At 37.0% G+C, this 26745-nt stretch overlaps 2 protein-coding genes and 1 pseudogene across 6 annotated transcripts in view; all 3 read right to left on the bottom strand.

Annotated features, from left to right (window-relative positions):
- Positions 1-26745, bottom strand: part of LOC143741201 (uncharacterized) — a 267182-nt pseudogene that overhangs the window by 83901 nt on the left and 156536 nt on the right. The window lies entirely within an intron of this gene.
- Positions 1-26745, bottom strand: part of LOC143741181 (uncharacterized) — a 169932-nt gene that overhangs the window by 20974 nt on the left and 122213 nt on the right. The window lies entirely within an intron of this gene.
- Positions 1-26745, bottom strand: part of LOC143741180 (uncharacterized) — a 40388-nt gene that overhangs the window by 13042 nt on the left and 601 nt on the right. For 2 of the 4 annotated variants that reach the window (XM_077233618.1, XM_077233617.1), the window contains 2 exons: positions 26601-26720; positions 3066-6388 (listed from right to left, as the gene is read on the bottom strand). In XM_077233618.1, the coding sequence (XP_077089733.1) occupies positions 5541-6388; positions 26601-26658 (906 nt within the window). In that variant the 5' untranslated portion in view covers positions 26659-26720 and the 3' untranslated portion in view covers positions 3066-5540. Of the gene's footprint in view, positions 1-3065; positions 6389-8947; positions 9011-26600; positions 26721-26745 lie in introns of those variants that run through there. The other 2 variants (XM_077233619.1, XM_077233620.1) reach the window with 2 other exon arrangements.

The raw sequence follows: 26745 nt of genomic DNA, 5'->3' as shown, positions 1-26745 counted from the left end.
GTCAATAAATAAAGTGTTTGATAACTTTATTATAGCCAATATTTCCCACATGTTATACAGGTATCAATACAATTATACTGTAATGTTTAAAGTCTATCATTAATATTTTTTAAAAAATTCATAGAGACATCATTATTAGTATCAGTGATATTGGCCTTCATTCATAAAAAAAGATGCAATTACAACAAATTATACAGTCTTTAAGTAACTGAAATTATTACAATATAAAAATATGAAAAACTGATGTTTTTAATTGCGATAAATTACAGAAAACGTGTGATTAAGTAGTTATTTTTTAATCGATTGACAGCACTAATACAAATATATAAATACACACATACACATAAAAAATAGGAAAAATAAAAAGAGATCAGTAAAATACAAGTAGTAAAAGTGAGGGCAGTGTAAATGTTTACAGTTGAAGTTGTTTAAACATTAGTGTACATTAGTGCAAGATGTGCAAAAGGGCCAGAGCCCTTTTAAAAGTGAAGCAGAAAGTGAAGCAGAGTCTGAGTTGTGTGTCAGTGTCCATGTTGTAAATTACATGGTTGTAATTACTGTGATATTTATTTTGTTATTCTATTGTAGTTTATTTTTCACCCTATTATTTTAATTACTTATGTGCAATTTCCAGAGAGGAGTGTCCAAAATGAAACACGGATTTCTCGGGCCACAGGGGTGTGCAAGAAGATAGTTAGCACATTTTCTTATAGCTGGAAAAAAACGAAGGCCCTGATGAGTGCACAGATGGAAAGAGGCCTGCCCCCACACAAGCTCATCACAGAATCCCCAACAAGGTGGGGATCTCGTTTCCAGATGATTCAAAGAGTCCTAGAGCAGGAGAAAGCAATCACACAGGTCCTGGCAGCAGACAAAAAGACACGGCACCTTGCACCTACGTGGCAAGACATCATGGTCCTGGAGTCAGTCACAGCAGCACTGAAACCACTTCAGGAATTTACAGATGCCCTGTCAGGAGAAGCATATGTGAGCGTGTCCTATTTGAAGCCTGTCATCCATCTGTTAAATACAGAGGTTTTGAATCCAAAAGAGGGTGATACTGAACTGACCCAGGAGATCAAGAGTAAGGTTCTCAATTACTTGAATGACAAGTACACTGACCCAGCAACAGATGAGCTACTCACCATGGCTACATTTCTTGATCCAAGATTTAAGAACATGTACATGTCCACTGAGAAGCTGGAGGACATTAAGGTGAGAGCTGCCTCAGAGACTGAAGACCTTCTGGTGGAGAACACTGGCCTGGGAGAATCATCTCGTGCAGAGGTTCAACCTGAAAGGGAGAGAGAAGTAGCCACGGCTCCAGCAGATCCATTACCATCAGCCAAGAAGCCTAAGAAGAGCCTTGGAAGCTTCTTTAAGAAGACCAGCAGTGCATCTGCCTCTGCCTCATGTTCACAGAAGCAGATCATCGAGCAAGAGATAAACAGCTACATTCTGGCAATGGCACCAGACAGTGAGACTGATCCTTTGGAGTGGTGGTAATTTCATGGATCTAATTTCCCACGTGTGAGTTGTCTGGCAAAGAAGTACTTATGCATCCCTGCCACAAGTTCGCCCTCTGAAAGGGCATTCAGCACTGGGGGCAATGTCGTCACATGTTGCAGGGCAGCACTGAAGCCAGAAATGGTCAACAGGCTGGTGTTCCTGGCACGGAACTTGTGAAGAATTTGATGCAATGTGAAGTTCAAGTTGATACTAAGCTTTTCAAAGTAATTTTTTTCCGAACCATCAAGTGTTTAACATTTAAGTTTTGTGTTAATGACCTTATTTTTCATCTCCTTGAAATACAGTATTTTATTTAATTTGAGCCTACCTCATTTTGCAGGTTTGCACTGTTTGACAACAAACAATTGCACAATTAAAAAAAAAAAAAAAAACATGAAGGAAGTTGTTGGTTCTAGCTGAGGCTTCAGAAGATTTCTTTGAAAACATTACAGTGTTTAATATATTTGAGTTTGTAATTACCGCATTTTCCAAGTAGTGAAATACTTTCATTTTCTTTATCTCCTGTGTTCATTAAATATTTCATTTCATTTTATGTAATATTTAATGTAAATCATACAGGCCTACCTTGTGTTGCACGTTTGCACTTTTTGAGAGAAACAATGGCACAATAAAAAAGATTTTCAGATCTATGTCCAATGTAATCCCTCACCTTTTTCTAGTTATATAAGGTTAAAATACATATTTTGCCTCTAATTTAACTAAGGTGTACTAAAATGTGATTCCAATTTTTTCCCCAATTTTTTTTCTCATATCGCAATATAATATCGATATCGTCTGGAGAGTGAAAAATATCGTGATATGAATTTTAGCTCATATCGCCCACCCCTACTCTCACTGAGGCAAGGGTATCTAAACTTCTCTCCAGTCATCCTACCACCTACCCTCTAGATCCCATCCCATCACACTTTCTACAAGCCATCTCGCCTACACTTTTACCAGCACTATCATCAAAACTTCCCTCAGCACTGGTGTTTTTCCTACCACATTCAAACAGGCTTGGGTATCCCCACTGCTTTAAAAAACCTACATTAAACATGTCACTTGAATACAGTTATAGACCTGTCTCTCTCCCACCATTCATAGCGAAAACACTTGAACGAGTTGTTTTCAACCAGGTATAATATTTCCTCTCACAGAATAACCAGCTGGACGCCAAACTATCTGGTTTTAAAAAAGAATGCATTACTTTTGGTCACTGAAGCTCTACGGATAGCGAAAGCTGAATCCAAATCATCAGTTGGACGGGATATCCAAACCCCCAAGGGTTACATAGTCGTCTACCTAATACAATCAATCCTACCACCACAGGAAAACCTTAAAAGCAACTTACCTGTGATGGAGGATGATTTTCAGTTCCATGTTTCTTGGGAATATCCCGTACGAGCCCCCAGATCTGTTAGATTAATTTTAGGTAGACTATTTGCAGCCTCAAAGCTATCAGTCATCAGTTGGAAATAGGCGCCTCAAGCCCTGTGATGTGTGGCAGCAGCAGTGCGAGATCTCAGATGAATGATAAAGCAGACGCAGAGACAGTGTAGTGAAATAACATTTTCAAATTTATTAAGTAAGAAAGGTCATATTTATACAAACGATAAAGCAGAATTAACCACAACGTCCAGTCCATCCAATCACAGCACTCAAAGATCAACCCCTACAAAATATAGCATAGCCTATTAAGAAATATAATAACAAGTAAGAGAGGTCAGATGTTGAAATGCATGTGCGTGTCTTGAGTTCTCATTTGCGCGAATTATGTTTTTACTCCAATTCGTTTTAGGGACATTCTAAAACGCTTAACGTGAAAAACGCTTAACGTTGCTTAATGTACAAAGACAGTGATATTAAAAGTCCTAACTCAGTAAACACCATACTAATAAAGCATACTATGTACAGAAAAGCAGATGAGTCGAGAATATGAATGCAATGTGTTTAATTACGTTAAGCGTTTTCCTCCCATAGAAAACCGTTATAAAGAAAATGCTTAATGTGGCTTAATGTACTAAGACAGTGATATTAAAAGACCAAACACAGTAAACACCTTACTATAAAAGCATACTATGTACAGAAAAGCATATGAGCCCATATTACGAAAGAAAGCAAATTTGTGTTTAGGTTGAGAGAGCTTGTTGGAATAGGCCTAGTCTCCCTGTCTAGACTGTCTGTTTCTGAGTTTACAGATTTGTTTTTTACAAATCACTAAACCTGTCTATTTTATTATTAATAAAGAGTTTTTTGCATGAATAAATTTAATTTTAACCTTATCAACATTACCATCTCAAAACCGTTTGGGTTACATGTAAACAGAAGTTCATTTATTCATTAATAAGTCTCATAGATATAAGCACATTACATACAACATTATTGGCCATATAAATCCCCATCAACTACCCATGACCAAACTTGACTGATTTCAATATATTTTCATCCACACTTCAAGAGTGAGTTTCTGACCATTCGTTCACACCGGCGCCGGCGAGAGCGTCAAAGTGGCCGGAAGTTAGGGCTGTGAACCTACACTGACTCACGGTTCGGTTACGATTATCATGTCATCGATTCAGTTCAATTCGGTATCACAATGCATTTCGATGCACCGCATCCTCAATTTTCAAATTTACTTTAAAAGTGATCCGTGCGTGTTCGTCTATTCGGGAAGTCGCAGAGACAGAAACAGTGTCATTCCTGTTTGCATTTCAAATGCCTGTTTATGCCATTAAGAAAATAAAATTTTATCAAATCAATTTTGTTTTAAAGAAATTCATCAGTGTATACGTCACCATTAGAGGCGTGCGCATCAACCGTCGAGAGTTCACTGTTGAAGATGACGATCATTTTTAATACACCACAGAATAATTGTAATTTCACCATCGGCTGGCAGCGAATACTTAAATCAGAGAACAATATTGAGGCGGGTGGATTATTTGTTTTGGCTGCGGATTCGGGTGATGTTGAAGCTCATTCTCTTACTCTAAAGCAGTCCGGCTCTGCCAGGCGTAACAGCTCGGGGTGAACACGGCTAACATTGTTTATCAAGTTAATATAGCTATTACCTCCTGCCTATTCTATTTGTGCGTGACATGAGCGCACACAGCGCATGTCTTCTCCAGGGTCGTGCTTACCAGGTTGTTCATAAAAGCCGAAATGTGTCCAGATGTAGGCTTTTAAAGTAGCTGGAGCATTTTTAATTATGCGCACATCTCGCCTCCCTCTGCCAGTGTATGGTATCACGACAAAGCACATACGTGACAAATGACGTCAGAAAAGCGTCAGTACATTATAACCGGTTATGGTCTATTACTGAACCGATAACCGAATCGTCCTCGTCTGCATCGCGATGCATCGTAGAAACGATTAATTTCGACACCCCTACCAGAAGTCATTCATTTTCAATGTGAGCCGGCGACGAGCTCCGGCGAGGGTGGAGATGCGTGTCTTGGACGGCGAGAGCGGCGAAGAGAGTTGAAGTCAGGTCAACTTTATGGTAATAAGCTATGACGCGGTTCAGCGGTAACCAATCAGAATGTAGAAGTCTTCCGCGTGAGAGGATTCCAGAGAACGTAATCCTGTAAACTTTGGTTCAAACCACATTAGTTTCCAAGCAAAATGGAGGAGAAGTTAATAATTTCTGTTGCGGGTTTCCCATTGCTGTACGACTTGTCCCTGTTTACGCACAATTGCATTAAGACTACACTTCAACCAGGACCGTTATTGTAATGTAGACTGCACACAAATCAATGTTAATGTTAATTAAAGACCAAGTCTAGTAAACGTCTCCTATAAACTGCATGTTGAAATTAGACTAGCAGTTGACCATGAACACAAAAGCCACACCACACAAATTTTGTTAGCAAAGTAAGACCAAGCATTCGATCTACGTCAGAGCACCAAAGCGTCCACAAATCTTTTCTACAGCGTCAATGGCAGGGCGGCGAGAGCGATTTTTGCCGTTCTCGCCGGCGGCGGTGTGAACGCACGGTAACATCATTGAACAGCTCATGAACATTCACAGAGTTTTAATGGACTGACGTCGCCATTGTTTCACAAGCTTTTCGCTCACTTAGACAACAAAGCTTTTTCTTATGTTTCAGTAGATTAGAGGAGAAGGTGAAACTCTTCCCGCATGAAGAGCACTGGTGCGGCTTCTCTCCAGTATGAATTCTCTCATGAGCTTTCATGACTCCTGACTGAGAGAAACTCTTTCCACAGTGTGAGCACTTGTACGGTTTCTCTCCAGTATGTATTCTCTGGTGTGTTTTTAAGTTGCTCGATGTACTATAGCTCTTCCCACAGTCAAAGCACACATGAGGTCTCACACCAGTATGAATGTGCTGGTGAACTTGTAAATTTTTCAATAGAGAAAAACTATTTCCACAAAAAGAGCAAACATGAGGCTTTGCACCAGCATGAACTTTAAGGTGTGTTTTTAAGCCTGATGCCACAACAAATGTTTTATCACACTGATCACAGCTGAATGATCTCACTCCGGAGTGAGTGTGCAGATGATCATTGAGATTTCTTTTGTAAGTGAAACTTTTTCCACACTGAGTGCAGGTGAAAGGTTTTCCTCCGGTGTGAATTCTCATGTGGTCATTTAAGTTTCTTTTATGTATAAAACTCTTTCCACACTGAGTGCATGCAAACAGATTTTCTCCAGTGTGAATTCTCATGTGCCTCTTAAGGTCTGGTTTATGCATGTAACTCTTTCCACACTCAGAACAGGTGAAAGATCCTTTGACTCCAGATTTTCCAGCTTGTATTTGTGTGAAATTCTCTTCAGTCTTTGAAACGACTGCATTTCCATCTTCACTTTTGAAATGAGATTTTTGAAACAGATGTCTGTCTTCATTCACTTCTATTGGGTCTAAAATCAACATTAAATTCCCAAAATTCAATTAAAGAAGGTCAAAAGAGAAACAGAGAAATAAATTTCATTCTTAATTTAGCACATCTAGTTTACTACCGAGTCTTCTAGTAGGCCTATGTAGTTTTTGATGTATTGTTATATCTTCCTGAGGACCAGACATTTTTTGTGTGGGAATTTAGTTTTTTGGAGAAAACATATTTTATGCTATGTCCTCTGTAGTGGACACCAGGGGCCCATTCTTCGTACGTGGATTACTCAATTAGCTGGATTTCATTGTTGCCCCTCCCCTTGATCAACCCTCTCCAATGCGAGTAAATCACTTATGCAATTAAAACTTCACTCTGGGCGGCTAAATCATGTCTATCATTAGTCACTGCCTAATATATTCTTAGCCTCTAGCATACATTAACTGTCGAGTATCTAAGTATAAGTTTAGCAAAGATATATTTTCACTTGCTGAACACTGTCTGAGCGCTTGATAGTTTCACTCTCCGTCAAGCGATCTGTCATATTTCAATTCATCTCAATGGATATAGTAACTGTATGTACCGTAAACTCTAGTGTGAAGGCACACGGCTCGCCGTTGCTTTGCTGAGATCGCCGTTTCTCACACACACGGGTGATTCTATAATTGGAGATACATTTTGCATTTCAATAAAAAAAATAAAAAAAAGGTTTTCATACAGAACCATTGTTTAAGAATTACCTTGAAAACACTTTAAAGTTGATATATTCAGTGCTATACAAATACAGATAGTTTATTATTTTCTCTATTTTATCAAAATATCACCTGTTCATAGTTTTTCTCGTCAATTCTGTTACGGACGAACAACCAAATATATAGAAGTAACAGTACATCAAAAAATTATAAATCTTTTTAGTTTAATTTTTCATGTAGTCCTTTTATTCAGGCCTTTAAAACAGATATTAAATGTTATATTTATACAACTTCAAAATTAGATTCACCCCCAGGCAATAGTGGATTATCCACAGGGTGCACTTGTTTTTTTTTATCAAATTACTTGAACATTACAGGGTAGAGATAAAACTATAACATATATCTTACTCTTCCACAATATAAAAATAACAATATTAAGTAGTTTAATATTTTAATATATTAGCTGCAGTATCTATAATCAATAATAATATTATTAATATTCAAGATGAAAGACTAAATACAGAATTGACACATCTGGCAACAGAATTGACGGGGGTAACAGAATTGACCCAAACCAACCAGAACATGCCTATAACAAGAAAATAACTGCTGAGTTATTGAGAAATACTCGACCAGATATCCCTCTGGATCTCTACATGCCGTGTCCCATGTATTTTGTAAATTTCCTACCGTAAATGTATATATTTTTGTGAGTTAATGCAGCACAATCGCGAACATAAATTGACAACTTTAAAGGCGATTTTCTAAATGTTTCGATTTTTTGCACCCTCAGATTCCAGATTAATTCAAATAGTTGTATCTCGGCCAAATATTGTCGTATCCTAACAAACCATACATCAATGGAAAGCTTATTTATTCAGATTTCATGTGATGTATAAATCTCAATTTCAAAAAAAATGACCCATATGACTGATTTTGTCATCCAGGGTCACATTTGGTGCATGCACTTGACCCTCACGTGAGTCTCATTGACCTCCAGGTCTCTACACTGCTCTCGCCTGGCTCGACTGGCAGCCTGGGCATTCCTCCAGTATTTCTGAAGTCTCCTCCTCTCTCTTGGTGTTAAGTCTGCAACCAATCTGACTCTTCCCATTTCTTTCTTGTGCCTCCATCTTTCCCTATCCTTTTTTAAGTTCTCCTCTCTTCTCTCCGGGGTGGCATCACGTCTCGCTCGATATCTACTCTGTTTCTCCACAGCAGAGAGTGGCATGCCTGAGGCACACATTTTTACATTATATTACATTGTATTACATTATTATTATATTATTGTACGGTAGCATGACAATTAACCACACATGCTTGGGTGGAGGGTGCATGTGTGTGTCTGTGTGTTGAAATCCTCTGATCATGGTAGAATAACCCAATTGATCTGTGTGTGTGTGTGTGTGTGTGTGTGTGTGTGTGTGTGTGTGTGTGTGTGTGTGTGTGTGTGTGTGTGTGTGTGTGTGTGTGTGTGTGTGTGTGTGTGCGTGCATGCGTGCATGCGTGTGTGTGTGTGTGCGTGCGTGCGTGCGTGCGTGTGTGTGTGTGGCTATAAACACACATTATGCATTTTTGTGTGTGTTTGCATCATTGTGTGATTGTAACCAAGGCATTGGTCAATTCTTTTACCGTACCTTGGTAACAGAATTGACAGTAACAGAGTTGACATTTTTAGCATTTTTTTACTAATAACACCGTATGCTAGCATAAAGGCTAAGAACACATGGCCTGATACTAAAGATGATTTTAAAAACTTTTAAATACTTCCTTTTGTTAATATCTTTGAACTTTGCTTTCCCTATGAGATTGATGAAACAGTTTTGACATGTTATATAAGAACTCTTGGTGCAAGTGCCTGTAAGATTAAATGGCTTCAGAGAGAACAAAACACATACCTCCTAGTTCTTCAGAGTTTAATACCAAAAGGGAAGTGACATCATCTTGCGTTGTTTAGGATACTGATGCGACAGATAAGCAAAATTAATAAGAGACGATAACATGTTGTAACAGAATTGACACAGGATTTATGGATTGGTATTTTTCAACAATAAAAGTTACTTTTAAACAAATTAATTTAGCATAATTTGGAAACTGTCACCAATAATAATTTATAAACAAAATAATTAAAACCCCAACCAGAAATGTGTAATTTAAAACATGTTTAATGCATATTTTACCCTTGTTTGAAAAAAATACCACCCACTAAGGACAGTATGATATAATGACTTTCAGCATCATGAAATAGCTTTTAAAATCAACTATTTTCTAGTTTTACACTAACATTTTGTGACTCTTAAAAAGAATTAAAATAAAATAAAATGTGTTTTTGGAGTAAAATTTTGGTAAAGCTGTTAAAAATAAATGGCTTCGGACTTCAAATGTATCTCCAATTAAAGAATCACCCACACGCAACAAAAGAGAGAGAGAATGAAGCACGATTTTACGAAATCGCTGATAAATGGTTGAAACCGGAACCTTTACACTTTCACAGGAGTGACAATCACACAGTGTGAATTATCAAAGACTCAATCTGAGAGAATCGCAGATGCGTCACCGAAGCCTGTTGGATATTTGGCATGCTAAATATCTGGACCCGTATTGAGATTCAAATCCTGATATGTGGAATGTGTTCTGACTGAAAACAACATTGGCGATGACCTACAGCCAATGAGAGAGCAAGATACAGTCCAGCGGGAAGCCTGGGGAGGAGTTATACAGTGTTGTGCCTGAACGCGTTCATGAACTCGTTCATATTTTGGGCGAATGTGAACTGAACGTACTGTATTACCGCCTGATGAACGTTACTGTGAACTCGTTCATTCTGGTGTCTGTGAACGGCAGCACTATCAGTTTAACTTCGTTCAGTTGGGTGCCAGATTTCTAGAGCCTTCCAGACGAAACCCCGGATAAAACACACCATGAACAGGCCTTAATATGTTGCGGGAAAACACCCAATCTGGCAACACCAGCCACCAGTGTCGCACCGCCGCATGCGCCATCAAAACAAAAAGCAGCATTTAGTCGACAAAGCAGCAAGGATGAATTGTATGATCATTTAAACGAGTTTTATGACAATGTCGGTGAGGATGGGAAAATCTTACATGTCTGTATAAACTTTGCCCGCCGATAAAATAATCGCTGTCTGTGGTTCAATATGGGCTGTGGCAATACTTTTGAAAAATAATAGTTTGCAGCAACATATTGAAAACAAATAACTATGAACTAGTTAAAAAAATGTAAGTATGAACTATGAACTGAACTAGTTCATTTTAAAATTTGTGAACTAGTAAACTAGTTCATGTAGAAAGTGAACTTTCCCAACACTGGAGTTGTAGATAAGAATATCAGTATTTTAATAGAAATATTTACAATTATAACAAACAGAAACAAACCACAAACATTTGCTTAACCAGCCGCAGCAGCAGAACATTGCAAAATTATTTATCTACCCCCAACTCTCTTTGGAGAACACAATCCTTGCTCCCCACCTCTCCCCAATAATTTCCTCCTCCGTAATATTTTTTCTTTTTCTCCTATTTAACGCAAAGACAGTTTGCATTGAATGGTTTTTAATAACAATTAATCAATAATCTTGCGTTATTTCCTTATAACTTTTTTGTGTATGTTTGGTTGTGAAACGGCAAAATAAGTTCATTTGGAATTATTCAGCTTTAAAGAACAAATAGAAGATATGCCGGTTTCTCTGGTATTGGTCGCAAATTATGCGCAAACGGCATTCGCATTGGCTGGCGCTCATCACTGTTTTAATTTCAGCAAATCAGTTCGAGCGAACGCTGAAAATGTGATTAATATTCATGAATTCAGAAGCTCATCAATTCTTAGTGCATTGCATATTGTTAATATTAGTAGTAGAATTATCTTTTATTAATTATTACTATTTAATTTATATATATATATATATTTTTTTTTTACAGAAACACTGAATGACCAACAATATCTTAAGCACCACCCTTAAAAAACTCATTACTGCTACATCTAACAAATCTGTTTCACAGCTAAAATGTAGGCTAATTAATTGTTATTTACAACATTCAAATAATATGAAAAGCCTGTACAAATACTATAAATCGTGAAATAATGGAAATAATTGGGAATCAGTTGGGAATCATGTAGCAAACAGTACATTTCATTTATCTGTTACAACTTTTATGTCATTAGGTGGCTTGGCTGTTTCCTTATTAAGGTCCAGGAAGTAAAGTGCGTGATGCTCTTTTTTAATATGTCAATAAGTTGCTGTCTTGCCGCCAGCCAATCACTGGATTGCTGTTCATGGTTTTGAGGAGCAATATGTCTGGCCTTTCCAATGGACACAAGAACAAGCAGTAATCTCAGACAACTTAATCCAGATATTTTTAAATCAAATCTGCTTAAAGAACCAAATTAGTCAGAAATCAGTTATCACTAAGAAGAGCTGGCATCTGTCAAATCATCTCAGATGAACATTCACGAGGACGCCGGAACACTGAAGCGTTCTTTGTTTAAATTAGCTCAAAGTTACAGTTAGATGTAATGTAACCACCATGATAAATTATACATCATTATCATTATAAAGATCTAAGATTCAAGCTTCAAATTTTGACACCTGTCTTACTCTCAAAATCTTAGTGACCGTAATTTGTTATTATGTGTCAGGTGTTACAAATACGAAAAACGGAGTCGATACCTTTTGTTTGAAACATGAGCATCAGCCGCTCCTATTCAGAGAAAAATCTCCTGTACATTCGTCATAAAAATGCTTGACAAAACAACGTCCCTAAGGGCCTTTAGCTCAAAAGTTTGCACATTTTAAGAAATATTGATAGATTATCAATAAACATGATATGTTTATGTCAAATTGCTATACAGGAGTAATGTTTATTTTATTACCCAAAATGCACTAATAATCATTAGGAGTGCTGGATACTCTTAAGGCATAAAAAAAAAAATTTGTTTGGTTCCGGTTTCCAACCAACCCTGTCAACTTATGTGTGACCCAAATTTATTTTATGAGCTTGGGGAAGAAATAATACAAATTAAATAAATACAAAAATTAGGGATGCTCATTTCGGTTAATTTTCCCGATCGCCAACCGCGCTCGTTAATCGATTATTATCCACCGCGCTCGTTAATCGATTATTATCCGTTAACTGATAAGATTATAATATTGAATTGGCATTAAATGAAAATAAAATTGACGCGTAAGGTGACCTGTTAAAAATAGACTTTTTTTTTATTTATCAAAGGGTTTATTTTAATGTGCAAAGTGCAAGCAGCAGCATACAGAACAGATCAACAACAGAACCTGGATTCAGATCAAATTTTCACGCACCTGCAGCATTTCTGACAGTGACAACAGAGAAAAACAGAATAAAATAATGCAAATAAAAAAAAAAACATAAAATAGGCCTGCACTAAATATCAAAAATAATTAACAAATTAAGATGACAAATAGAGAAAACACTGAAAGCTTACCAAAAAAGGCAATTTTTTCGTTAGAGCGTTAGAAATAAAAATAGCAAAATAGCAGGCCTACCTCAATCCTCACCTTGTCTAATTTTTATTTTAAAAAAGCAACGTGATGTGGGGTTAGTCTCGAGGGCAGCCTGTTGACATTTAGACCCGCGGCTGAAAACACCCTCTCCGATGGCACAGATATCCCTGGAATACACAGATAACGTCTCGCTAGATGGTCAGCTTCGAGAAGCGCCCTTCATTTGCTTTCATGGGGGGCAAAGTTTGTTGCCCTTCATCACTCGATGCTTGTGGATGCTTGCTTCGCAAATGATACTGCATCGTACTTCTACTACTGCTGTATTTTAATAACGCGCAGCATATTTTACTGGTAACTTCATCACCCTTTCTATTAAAATGGTCCAACACAGTACTTCTTTTCGCTCGCTTCATTTTGCTTGCTCGGAAAAAAATGTCAGCAGTCACGTGTGTGTGGTTAGGTGTGCGTCGCGCCCAGTGAGTTAATAAATATAAGCTATAGCCTAAAAAATTCTGGGAAGGTTTGTATTGAGGTTAATACTATTAAAGGTATTAGATGAAACATTGCTTGAGATGTTTTGTTTTTAGGAGTAGAAAAAAAAGTACACATTTAAAATCAGCGTGTGTGTGTAACTGTAAGAAAAAAATGTAAATTTACAGGTAAATGTCTTACAGGTAAATGTTTTTTTACAGAATTTTGCCGTTTTGTCATTATACAGTGAATGCCTGTTATTTTATTGATATTTGCTGTAATTTAAAGGTTCACCATTAAATTTGCAGGTAATTTCTTGTATTTTGGTTTTACATAAATTTTACTTTTTTTAAAGGAAATTGTCTGTATTTTTACAGGGTTATGTGTAATTTTACATAAAATATTAAGTAGGCCTAATATTTTACAGTTTTTTTCTGTGAAATTAGAAAACAAAGAAAATAGACGGTGGGCCGAACGCTGCTATCTGCTTTAGTTTTTGAAATGATAGATCCTCGAGGATAGAGTAGCTGCTTTTTTCACATAAACGAAATCATTTTTTTCTGAACACGTATCCGTTTGTTGGCAGTGTCGAGTCGATCATCGTTTATTAAACGTAAATTTAGTTTTCAAAAAACTGATTAGGCAAACGCGAGGGAGTACTATACATCTAACCAATCAAAAAACGAATTCTACCGTCACGTGACTAACGTCTACCAATAGTATTCGTTAAAAATAAATTACCACGACTGTAGCGTAGCACATGCGTCCTCTAAGCCAGCAACATCCATGAGTTCACACCATAAAATCATCTCTAACGAAATCTACACAATCAAACATTTTCCAGCAGGAATCCTATCCGAAGTCGAGAAACATTAACAGCGGCATCCAAGATTCCAGGTGAATATAGCAGTTTATATCTGTCTAATAACGTTAGCTAATGTTAGCTTAGTGCATGAACTCTGTAAACCGTTAACATATAACTTAACGTTATTCCGTTTTATGTTTGTATTTACAGGTAACGTTACTCTTGTTAGAAATGACATACAGATCACAGAGAAGAAAACATTTGTTTTGAGGAGATAAGAGAGTAGGGATGTTAACCGATGACCGTTTGACCGATGGTTGACCGTATCAATGTTAACCGATCAAAGTTGTCGGTAGTCGGTTTAAAAAAAAGTGATCTCTAATTTAGGCAATTATAGACAGTGGACCAAACGCTAAAACACTCGAGGTTAGAGCCAGGGCAGACGACAGGATGAAGCGTGCAAAGAAAAGTAAGTTAGTGTGTGGGTTTCACCAAAAAGAATGACACGGATGTAAGTTGCAACTTGTGTGATGCAGTGCTTAAATGCAGTAGTAGCACATCATCTATTTAAATTAAAAGTAAATTAGGATATGAAAGACGATTAATAGACAGATTAAAGTGAAAAAGATAACATTTATCATATAAGTTTACATCTACTAACTACATCAACTAATAGCTAGTCATGGAAGAGATAACATGTAATGTAGCTAGCTAGTTATGATTACATCAACTACACACAACCTAACGTTACTAGCTATCATGGAAGAGATAACATGTATTAAATAGGTTTACATCAACAGCAGATATCCTAACCTCTGTTGGCGTATTATCATTTGTGTTTGTGGTGTAGGTTTCTACATCTAATATATTGTAATGGAAAAGATCAGGGAAAAACAGAAAAATGTGATGACCGCATGAATTGTAGTAGAAATGCTTCCAACTTATTAGCAGATAAAACTTGAGATTCAAATTCTTTAAATTGTCAAATAAAACAAAGGACATGTTTACTGTAATAAAGCTTTTTTCCCCTTTTGTTTAGTGTATTAATTACTCATGACATACATTTTCTAGAAATGTCAACCTTATTTTGAGTTTTAGCAACTACAAGCTGATACCAAGTTGGATAACCACTTCAAGTTACTGCTGAGCCCTAATGGTATGCTTTTATTATTCATATTGACACAAGGTGTGATTACTGTATGCATTTTAATCTGGGCTCATCTAGTTACACTTTTTTTTTAAAGTGCCTCATAAATGTAAATCCTCTTTTGTTAGACCGTGAACCAATAATTTTACTACACTGTTTACAACTCCGCTCATCTGTTTCCCCAGGTAATCCCAGATCCTCAGCCCTCCTGTGAGACATCTTCTTGACCTGATCTGACTAAGCCCTGACACATTCTGCTGAAACAATGAAAATGCCTTTTGTTTTTCACGGTTCATCATAAAACCATTTTAATGTTTTGCTCATCTGATTGGTGGAGCACATTTCATGTTGAAAAATGTGTCTATAGAAGCCTTTTATTAGTTTACCTTGGCAAAAATGCCTATCAATACACAGGGCTATGTCTGGCCTTTCTCTTAATACATCCATGGACTGGCCTGGCAGGGTTTACATGAGCAGAGTTTATTTTTTGTGTGCATAGTTTTGGAGGGATCTATTTATTGTTGTTTGTTAAATGTTCTACCATTATATATATTACTGCCATGTAATAATACTAAAGCCTGTAATACTACTAAAGCCTGTAATACTACTAAAGCCAAATAGTTGAATTGGCATTTAGTTATAAAGGTAGTCATGATAAGATAATACATATTCAACTTTTATAAGAATAAATGTATAATTAACGTTAAAAAAATATATATATTGGTATATCTGTATTCAGATATATTTCACTATTTCTGAGATTTAAATATCAATAGCTTACGTTTGGGGTTAAAAAGGATTCTAAGCATTTATGCCATGATTTATCCAAACATTTGAGGTCAAACAACTAGGCTACACTATAAAGCTGCCTTACAAACCTTCAACTTCTTGTACTGTCTTTTCTTTCTTCTTGCTGGCTCTCTCAATATTTCTTTTGTTAGCATACTGCATGTAGCATTCTCTATGGTAACCAACATGAATTGGCACATCTGGAATGTGGTCGGCTGTGATTTTATATTTCTCCACAGCTTTTTGGGCGATTTGGCTTTCTTTTGAATTTAAATTCACCCACTCTAAAGAACATTGTACAAACTTGATCCAACTTGTTAATGAAAAGGGTATGATGTTTGTTGATGTACAGCTAGTGACATGCACACAACACTCCATATTCAAGATAAAGTGTCTTATTTATGTTAGATATATAAATATAGGCCTACAATAACATTACCGCTATGTCACTCCCGCCCATTTCGGGTCCTAGTCTGGCCGTCTGCGATTGGTTAGTATTTTTAATGAGTTAAAAACTACAATCCGATTGGTTCAGGTACTAGAGCTGTCCCGCGATTTGCCTAAGAAGATTGACAATCAAAACATACGTTTGTGAAAATATATGATCAAAACAGAATTGCCAACAAATTTTATTTGACTACATATAATGACTTAATATCGTACATAAAAGAAGCGTATACTCTATCGATGGAGATCGATCAACAACACGAAAAACGCGTTCGGCCCACCGTCTAAAAAGGGTATAACTGCAGAAATAAGCAGTAATTTAACATATTTTCCTTTAAGATCATTAAGGGGGTTAAAGTGAATTTTAAGGTTAAATAATAACAAGATTAAAATACTATAATGATTCAATAGGCTAGTATTTGTACAGTGTACAGTAGGCAAGCCTATTGAATAGTCTTTTAATCTTGTTTTACAAGATGCTCATTGTGATCATCATTTGAATTTTTCTCTCCTAATTTCATGTATATTTTATGTCTTTTATGAATATTTTTTCAATTCTGCGTTACTGCATATTGCGTGGCTTTGTGCGCGTGTGACTGTGACTGTGTGTGTGTGACTGTGTGTGTGTGTTTGTGTGTGTGTTTGTTTGTTTGTTTGTTTGTTTGTGTGTGTGTGTGTGTGTGTGTGTGTGTGTGTGTGTGTGTGTGTGTGTGTGTGTGTGTGTGTGTGTGTGTGTGTGTGTGTGTGTGTGTGTGTTTGTGTGTGTGTGTGTGTGTTTGTGTGTTTGTGTTTGTGTGTTTGTGTGTGTGTTTGTGTGTGTGTGTTTGTGTGTGTTTGTGTGTGTTTGTGTGTGTTTGTGTGTGTTTGTGTGTGTTTGTGTGTGTTTGTGTGTGTTTGTGTGTGTTTGTGTGTGTTTGTGCACACGCGCGCGGGATGACTGATGACGCAGATTCAAATTATCCGCCATTACTTTTCCGTTGCTTAGTCCCGCCCACAACGGTTAGCTGGTCGTCAGATCTGTCGTCAAGTTTGGATCTCTGTGTCAAGGACAAGCGGGAGATTTGAATTCAGTCTACGCTGGTGACGTGGATTGTGATCACGGTGGTTCAAAGCTATAATCGTATTCGTCAGGAGCAGGAACGCTGAACACATGAGTGATAGGCCTGGTGTCAGTCAGTCCGTTCGGAAATAACGCGCCCTTTTTCAGTGAGCTTGGCTCGTCACAGCGGACACCATGCCAACCGATCACCGGTTGAGGTAAGAGTCTCATGCTACATGTGAACGATATATTAGATTTGTGTTAAGTTGACAGTTTCCAAGCTAACGTTAGCACTCTTAAATGTTCAGTCATAACTGGCGTCGAGAGCTGGAGGGGAAAACACTGCAGCATGTGCCTTTCAATTTTCCATCTCCAACTGCAGTTGAATCCACATCTCTTAAGACCTAAAACAAGCTTTAGTAGACTTGTTATGCGTATCAAAGTCTGCCCAATTGTGTATAAAACCTTCGTTATGATAATTGATCAGTCAATGAATCTCTTAACGTTGAACGGCGGGACATTTTGAAACGGTGTCTGGAAGCTGAAAACTCTTCTCTTAAAAAAACATCCTTGATTTTATTATAGTAAAATTGTAGTAACCACGTTTTTTGGCTTATTTATTAACATTTTAATAACCACAGTTTTACTTAAAATAGGCCTGCCGTGTTTTTTTGTTTGTTCTTTCTTTGTAGTTAAACCATGGCTAATCGTAATGGTTATTGTGACTAAATCTATCAAGACCGTTAAGAAATCAAATTCAGTTCTGTACTTGTTGATAAAGATACAGCAAAGCCTAGAACAGGAAGACTAGAATAAATATAACATGATGAACCCCTAGGTGTAACTGATGCAGCTACATCACAGTAAATCATATTCATTTTTACTTTCTATAAATGTAGCTAAAATCACATGGCAGCTCAAAACTTTACTGTTACTGTACGTTCACACCGCCGCCGACTTGAGCTTCCAAAGCTACCGGAAGTCATTCATTTTCAATGGAAGTTGGCTTCTCTCAGCTCCAAGGAGCTTCAAATCCATCGGCGTTGCGTTTTTGGCGTTTTGAGCGTCAATCAGAAAGTTGAAAGTAGCTTAACTTTATGGTAATGCGCTATGACGCGGTTCGGCGGCAAGCAGCGGCAAAAGCCAGCAACCAATCGGAATATAGACGTCCTTCGCGCTGGCTGATTCAGGAGAAACATACCATGTAAACTTTCGTTCCTACCAAAACATTAGTTCCGAGAAAATGGAGGAGAAGCTAATCATCACCGTTGCTGGGTTTCCTATCATTTATGATATGACGTTGTTTGCATATAGGTCATGAACCCAAAATCTCAGAGTCCGACGTCTTCTCCGCAAATACAATACAGCAGCACCAAACACAACAACTTCGCAATTATCCATGATCCGGTGATACACGTTTGCGAATGAGTGCAACTTTTATTTGAAATATGTACAAACGCTCGTTTCAAGCGGGAATGCAATTCATTTGCTCACGGTAACACCGATTTGACCAATTGCACTAATGCAAATAATAATAATAGCCAATTATTCTTTCTTCCCCCCAATCAAATATGACCAAAACGGTTATAAAAATGCTGTCATTATAAAATGTTTCTTCAATAAATTGCTTGTTTTTTCTGTTTATTACATTTAATGTTTTTACATGTTTTTAAAGTTATTGTTATCCAAATTTTTTGGGATATGTAGATCAGAGAAATACAATTTTTCTCCAACACCCCTAACTAGCCTACCTCACATCCGGGACCTCAGTAATTATAAAACCCTGCCATCTGCATGTTAATGAAACTAGTTAATAGTGAGCATTAGACACAAAACTAAAGTGTTAACTTTTTAGTCATAACCTCATTGGAGCTGAGCCACAGACTGATTCAAGAGTGCCTGCCCGAAGTATTTACTCTCCCTCATGTTGTTCCAACCCCGTAAGACCTTCGTTCATCTTCGCAACACAAATTAAGATATTTTTGATGAAATCTGAGAGCTGGATCACTCCTCCATAGGCTTCTTCAGGGATTGAAACTTGCCAGCCCCGAAAAGTAATTAAAGACATCGTTAAAATAGTCCAAATGACTACAGTGGCTCAATCATAAGTTTATCAAACAATGATTTCAACTATCCATTTCCTTCTCTGTGGGCCTCGAGTCAGTCCACTAGCATAATAGCGTAAGCTTCTGTTGTTGTACGTCACACGCATCACCCACATGACCAGTGTCGGCCAATAGTGAGCCTACGTGTGACGTAGCTCTACGCTATTACACTAAGTTAACTGACTCGAGACCCACAGAGAAGGAAATGAATAGTTAAAATAAAATAATTATTTTTGTTTGTTTTTGCGCACAAAAAGTATTCTCGTCACTTGTTAAACTTAAGATTGAGCCACTGTAGTCACTTGGACTATTTTAACGATGTCTTTAAATACTTTTCAGGGCTGGCAAGTTTCAATCCCTGAAGAAGCCTATGGAGGAGTGATCCAGCTCTCAGATTTCACCAGAAATATCTTAATTCATGTTCCGAAGATGAACGAAGGTCTTACGGGGTTGGAACAACATGAGGGTGAGTAAATACTGACAGAATTTTAATTTTTGGGTGAACTATCCCTTTAATGACACATATATCTACATTTCATTCCAGCCAGATGATATGACGGTAGCTGCTCTAATCTCAGCCTACCTGATGGAAAATTCTTGCTGGATGAATGACCTTCACCTTCAACTCAACCTTGCCAAGACAGAACTGCTTATGGTTTTAGCCAAACCATACTTGCTGTGTGATCCTGCTTATTTGCCTTATACAACATTATTCTATCGGAGCTGCACAACTTCTATCCAGACTGGACTATTGTAATGCTCTCTTGGCAGCTCTTCCAGCATCAGTCAAACCTCTGCAACTGATCAGTTGCTGCAGCAAGAATGGTCTTTTAAGGTAGCCCTATACCTAAACTCACTACTTCAGATCTGTGTCCTCCAGAAGCTTGTGTTCTGCAAGTGGACGGCGCCTTGTGGTGCCATCATCCCAAAGAGACACAAAATCACTTTCAATGACCTTTACCTGGACTGTTCTCTGCTGGTGGAATGACATGCCCAACACATTTTCAAGAAACTGCTAAAGATCCATCGTTTTCGTAAACACTTAGAGCCAGTAACTAAATCTTTGTAAACAAAACAAAAAAAACAACTTGCTATGTGTACTGTGCTAGACTAACTGGGACTTGTCACTGCACTTGTTGCTTCTATTGTTATCGTAATTGGTAAGTCACTTTGGACAACATGTAATTGTAAATGTTTTAAAAACAAGTTAAATTAGAGTATAAAGGTATACAACAATTGCCTTTTAATGCGGATATTTTTACATGTTCTAAATTATATACTAAGCTTGTATTTCCTTTCTATCACTTATCTTGACGTTCAGTGTTTGTTCAATTACTAATACTGTAAATGTGCAGGTATTCTGTACTTATACATTTAGTTAATTTAACAGAACTTTACTATAAAATTGCTATTATTAAGTACTTAATTAGAGACTGGTCAAACTTGTGAAATTGGATCTGTAAAAATTAAAACTGTAAATATACAAACATTTGTATTTGAATTGATGTATTTATTTAATTTTTATACATAATTTCATTGTTATTTTACACAGGAAAAACTATATATTAAAAGAAAATTACGGTAGATAAGACAGGATTATAATAAAATAACTTTATAAAACCCTAAATTTACAGTTTAACCTGAAAGTTAAATGTCTTTTTAATGTAATTTGACATAATTTATCAGTTTTTCCAGGATTTAATAAGCCATTATCAACAGTAATATACTGTAATTTAATCAATTTTGAATGTCTTTTTAATGTATTTGACATAATTTATCTGTTTTTCCACAGTTTAATAGGCCATTATCAACAGTAATATACTGTAATGTAATCAATTTTGATTATTTTTAATGTAATTTGACATCATTTATCCGTTTTTCTACGGTTTACTAAGCCACTGTCAACAGTAATATACTGTAATTTAATCAATTTTGACTGTAAAGTAAATTCTGTATTTTTACGGTTTTTGCATGTAATTGAGAAATGTTTTTTTTGCTGTAATTTAACGGAATCCGTCTGGAAACTTTGCTGCCAGAGATTTACCGTTTTTTTACGGGATTTTTTTTTACAGTGTGTAACATGGGACTAGGGTTGGGTATCGGCTGGGTTTTATCCACTACCAGTACCTACTCTGTATTTTTTAAACGGTTCCGGTGCTTAAACGGTTCTTGAAACCGCACACACTTTGTTAAAAAAATAATAACGTTACCCTTTTATTTACAGGGCCAAACTGGACTCAATATTAACTTAAATATTTAAACGGTATAAATACAAGTAACATATGCTAATAAATAAACCAATATAAAATTAAAATTCACATTTACAAAATATCAAATAAAATAATATTGTATCAAACAATGTAATAATACTGGAGATTATTAGAGATTACTACCAGGTTCCAGGTTCCCATGTTTTGTCTGCTTGAACCAGTCATATAACTTATCTGGTCATTGTACTAGTTACGGCAGCGCTTAGCTTGGCGAGTTTGGTATTTCGTACGCACAGTCTACGTGGCGTTGAGTGAACCTATGAGAGAGAACGTCTCTGGTTACTGGTGTAACCCATGTTCTCTGAATAGGGAACGAGACGCTGCCAAGCTCCTCGCGCTGCCGACAAGCTTCCTTTTTCAGCAGAGAAATCTGAGCAGCAGCCAATATAATATGATAACGTAAGAGCGTTGAGGCAGCGCCCGAGCCGTCAGCCAATGAATTGGCGTGATTCTATGGGCTTCAGACAATCAGCATAGAGAGGGCGTTCTGACTAGGGATGTGAATTTCTGCCAAAAATGGCATTCGAAAATCGAGGAGCAAAAGTCCATTATCGTTCGAAAAAAAAAAACACTCACAATGACAGAAAGGGAGGCCAATTTCATCTTTAGCGATTTGTCATCAAACAAACTGTTTTTTAATTGAACAAGTAACAAGTTTTCGTCGCTTTTTTTAACATAGTTAACATAGAAGAAAAAAACAATAAGCACGACAGTCCGTTTTTCATCGCCAAACCAGATGCTCGTTAGATTAAAAAAATAATGTCATCATGACATAATGATTTTATGCGAACCTGCCTTGTTACTGCAATAACCTACTTTTTAAACAAATTAGTTTCAATCAAAACTATTCGTGTGATGCCATGGTATGCAATGGTAGCTTATTTAAATGTAGCCTATAAATGAATATGTCCAAAAAAACGGATAATGTCATCATACTTGTAGAAGTTCTATCGTCGCGTAATAATCTGTTTGGTTGTAAAATGTATTACCTGAATGAAATGAACTCGAATGTATCGTCCTGTGGAATCATTCATTCACAGACAGCTTACGAAGATGTTCAACTAGATCTTAATCGCTGGCAAAAATATGATGCATTTGCTTTCACTAGACTGTAGGCCCACGGCCACTTCATCCAACGCTCTTGATGTTCTTAAATCTTCCTGTTACGACTCCGAGGGTGATTTGATAGCGCTTCAGAGGATTCAGTGCGTTCAGGAAACTGAACAGAAGTTCAGTGTCTTTGAACAGAATCGACTGAAAAGAGTGATTCATTTGTGAATTGAGCATCGCTCATGCCCATAAAAAAGATGCAGCGCGCTTGGAATAAACTATGCATTTAACAGCATGTATTGCATTAAAATAAAGTAACGAGAGGAACGTCGCCCCAACGTAAGGAAGTAAATGTAGCCTACTTTGTTACTACCATAGACAGTAAAGGTTTACTACCCACCTGTTGGGTGCAGAGTTAACGGTCACGGTGCTCTTCTTCTGTTGTTTGTTTACACTATGTATAAAACACTGGTAGATCGCACAGTAGGGGGTTTCATTCATGTTAGTGACACCTTGTGTCCCCGACAGGAAAATACCCTGCTGCGCCGTCAATTATGACACATTGGAATTGCGCGAAAATATAACGATATTCGAAAAAGCAATTTTATGATCGAATTTCGAACGCAGTTCGACTATTCGAAGATCGCGACTCATCCCTAGTTCTGACGCGTAATTTTACACCTGAAATCCAGCCAAACCTTGGAGCGTTTTGTCTTCGGCATCTTCATTAATCCGCTCACTATCGGCAGACATCCCAAGTCTCCCGGAAGTTTCCTGATGCCCGCAAATTAGTTAAAACCTCCCGAAATCTAGAGCGAGCGAGCGAGCAAGAGCGTGCATGCAAGACAGAAGAGACTCCAAACCGTATAGCGCGCGCACGGCGGAGAGGGAGAGAGCGAGAGACCTTGCGTGTGTGTGCGTGTGTGCCTCATGAAGCGTATGTAAGAGAGTCAGGCACCGAAAACAGGCACCAAAATGTTCGTTCTAATTCGGTCTCGTTACTACCGTTTACGTCGGAACCGGTTCCCTATTGGCACCGCGTTTCGGTACCCAACCCTAGCTGGGACACACAAGGTGGTAGAGTACATGTAGTACAGGTAGGCTATGTTATGAAAAAATAGAGTATCCATCGCTACTGTAAAGTAAAATAAAATAAAAATAATAATAATTTCCTACTTATCCCTTGCTGCCACTGGAGAAAAATAAATAAAAATAAATTCCCTACCGACCCATGACCTCAACTGACAACCAACCAGAACCAAACTTTTTTTTTTATATGCCTAATGTACTGTCTTTAGTGCATACAGGCAGCCTGAGGGCGCTCTATGCACATTTAGGCCACTAATTGCACTCGTGATGAAAAGGCATATAATGTGACATTTCAAGAACTCCTTTAAATAAACAAGGCTTCCAGAGATCGTTATAACATACAGATAGAGACTTTTTTTGCAGACAATAAACACACAATTACGAAGATTATACAATGCAATGCTAACTGACATACCCTTTATCATCATTGTGCAGAAGAATACTATAAATATATATATATATATATATATATATAGTCTGTTTTTTTATTTTATTTATCCGAAGCCACATCAGATCACAGAAGCTTGGTTAAAACACTCGACATGCGTTATAAATTTAGTTATGAGCAAAAACATGGTTTTAATCTCATAAATTGTCATGTATTTATGGTGTGCTAAGATAACATGCTAGCTAGCCCTAAGATGAACCCGCCCATCCTTTTTAATAATAATTTTGAATAGTAAAACTCACTGAAATTTTTCTTTTTTCAAGAAGGGCAGTTGATACAGTTTCAAAGAAGGTGAAGTGAGACGTTTGATCAAAGAAATTAGGGATTAAAACAGTGTGGATATAAAGTCGTCAGTAATTATAATGAAGACAAAAGAAAATAATAATTACAGCCATAACCAGGCCAAAGAGCTGTGAATGTGTGCAGTGAAGATTGAAACTGAATCGTGTTCGTTTGCACTACGAAACAATAGAGACAATACTGAAGGGGGTGGATTAGAATCCACTGCTGCTTCGATGTATATGTAATGAGTGATTATGATCAAGGTATTAATCAATATTTTTCCCTTCTAAATATAAAATGAATTGTGATTTCACTGGAGATTTTACTTAAATAGAAAGTGTTATAAAAGTTACCAGTGTGATTACTGAATGTTCTTTTCATGTATTCTTAAATGTCAGTATTTGATATCTGAATGCAGTGCTTGCTTATTAGGGCAAGCTTCCAGAAATTAAATATGGACTTGTTTGTGTTTGAGAAAGGTCTTCAACGTGTTAAAACATATAGGGGTCTTTGAAGCCAATAGTTTAAGGGGCCATTTCTTTGTTAAAGCCTTTCTTTCCAGTTAGACTAAAGTTCAGCTCTCCTTGAGAGAAAGAACGCATTATCTTGATGTTTTGAGAGGACTCTCCTGTTTATAGTTAGAGCCTGGCCAAATCCAACCTTGGAAAAGCTGTGTGTCATTTGAGATTGACTGAGTTGTTGTTCTGGGCATGCTGGCGCCCAGCAACTCAAATCTGCGAACTGGAAGGTCATGACGTGGCTAACTTCAGCTGCATAATCGATGGAGATATGCTTCAGTCTATCTGTATATGTGTGGAAAATTACTGTGTTTATCTATTTCATAGCCAATGAGAATCATTCATCCTGTAAGCAATGACGTAGCTTAGACCTTGGAAATCGTATAACTGCTCTAATCTTTGTAACTGTAAGCGGGGCGGCCTACGAACTCCTGTGCGAGTATTGAAGCTGACTTCTGCTGATGAAACTGGAAAATATCTTCAGTAAAACTTTTCTTAAATTTTTTTATAATTCTGACTCCGGGTCTTCATTCTTCATATCTGGTTCTGGGTCTTTGACTGTATAATCCCTTACAATACACTGAATGGATGCTTAGAAAATTACAATAAACATCAGTTAGCATGTTTGAGTCTTCTCAAAATAAACTCACCTGACATGATCTTTAAAAACAATTAATTAAAATCAGAGTTTTAGACTTATCTTCAGATTTGAAATATAACATGGTCAGGCATGTGGCTTTAGCTGCAGTGCATTTCTAGATGCCAACTTTCTTATGTTGGATATTTCATAACTTTACAAACCTTTGAAGCTATTTATAACATACAGTGTATTTCATTTTAAGAACAATTAATTCTGCATTTACAATAAACTGTCAAGTGTGTGCTTTCAAATGAGACAATAATTATGCTTTTAGTGCAATTAGTTCATGAACTGTATCTGTTTTTGTTTGGGTATGCCATTTCTTTAAATTATTTTTTTAAAGTTGGCCAAAGCGATGTACGAAGACAAACCCCTGGATTCAGTTATTAAGAAAATTATTAATTTAATGTAGCCTATTCTTGTGGCAGCATAAAATGTAAAAAGAAGTGTAATAATGGTAGTAATAACTTGGCACCATTTTCATAAGAACATCTCATAATTCAAAGGATTATTGATGTATAATTTCTGAGGTCTTCTACAGAGGACATGTATGAAATCGATGCCCTGTTTTGTAAAGGAAAGTCATATTCTGATTTGAAACCCCATAACGTTTTTTCTGATATGATTATTTACGACAAACAATTTGAAAATGACTGTTTAAATGATAAATACAACCTATTATCATTTCCATAAGAGTGCAAAACTTTGATAATTCAGTCATTGTCAACAAGGAGAGGGATTTGTCAAGGTGAAACCGCCAAACAGTTGGTATCTCTGAAAAGCCCTGAATGTGCTCATGACAGGACTGAGACATGAATGATCTCTGAGAAATTCGCTAAAATATAATGTCCTCTGTCTACAGAATATAAAGTCTATGCCTGGGTCTCAGGAGGATATATCAGTTTTCATCTTAATGTTCCTCATCAGTCATTAAAGAGAATGAAGGAAAACACCAACCTGTTTGTTCCTCTGTATCTTCATCTTTTATTCGGCAGGGTTCTTCCTTAATCTCCATCTTTACAATAGTATGTCAGTAGTTTCTCCTGGAGTAATTCCTCCTGCTTGCTTCTTCTTCTCCTGTGGGAAGATGGGAATATTCCCA

Source organism: Siphateles boraxobius, unplaced genomic scaffold (assembly GCF_051911475.1).
Source record: "Siphateles boraxobius isolate OS27281-9 unplaced genomic scaffold, OSU_SipBor_1 18, whole genome shotgun sequence".
Lineage (NCBI taxonomy): Eukaryota > Metazoa > Chordata > Actinopteri > Cypriniformes > Leuciscidae > Siphateles > Siphateles boraxobius.
Note: the sequence above shows the minus strand (reverse complement) of the source record. Positions and strands in the feature narration are given on the sequence as shown.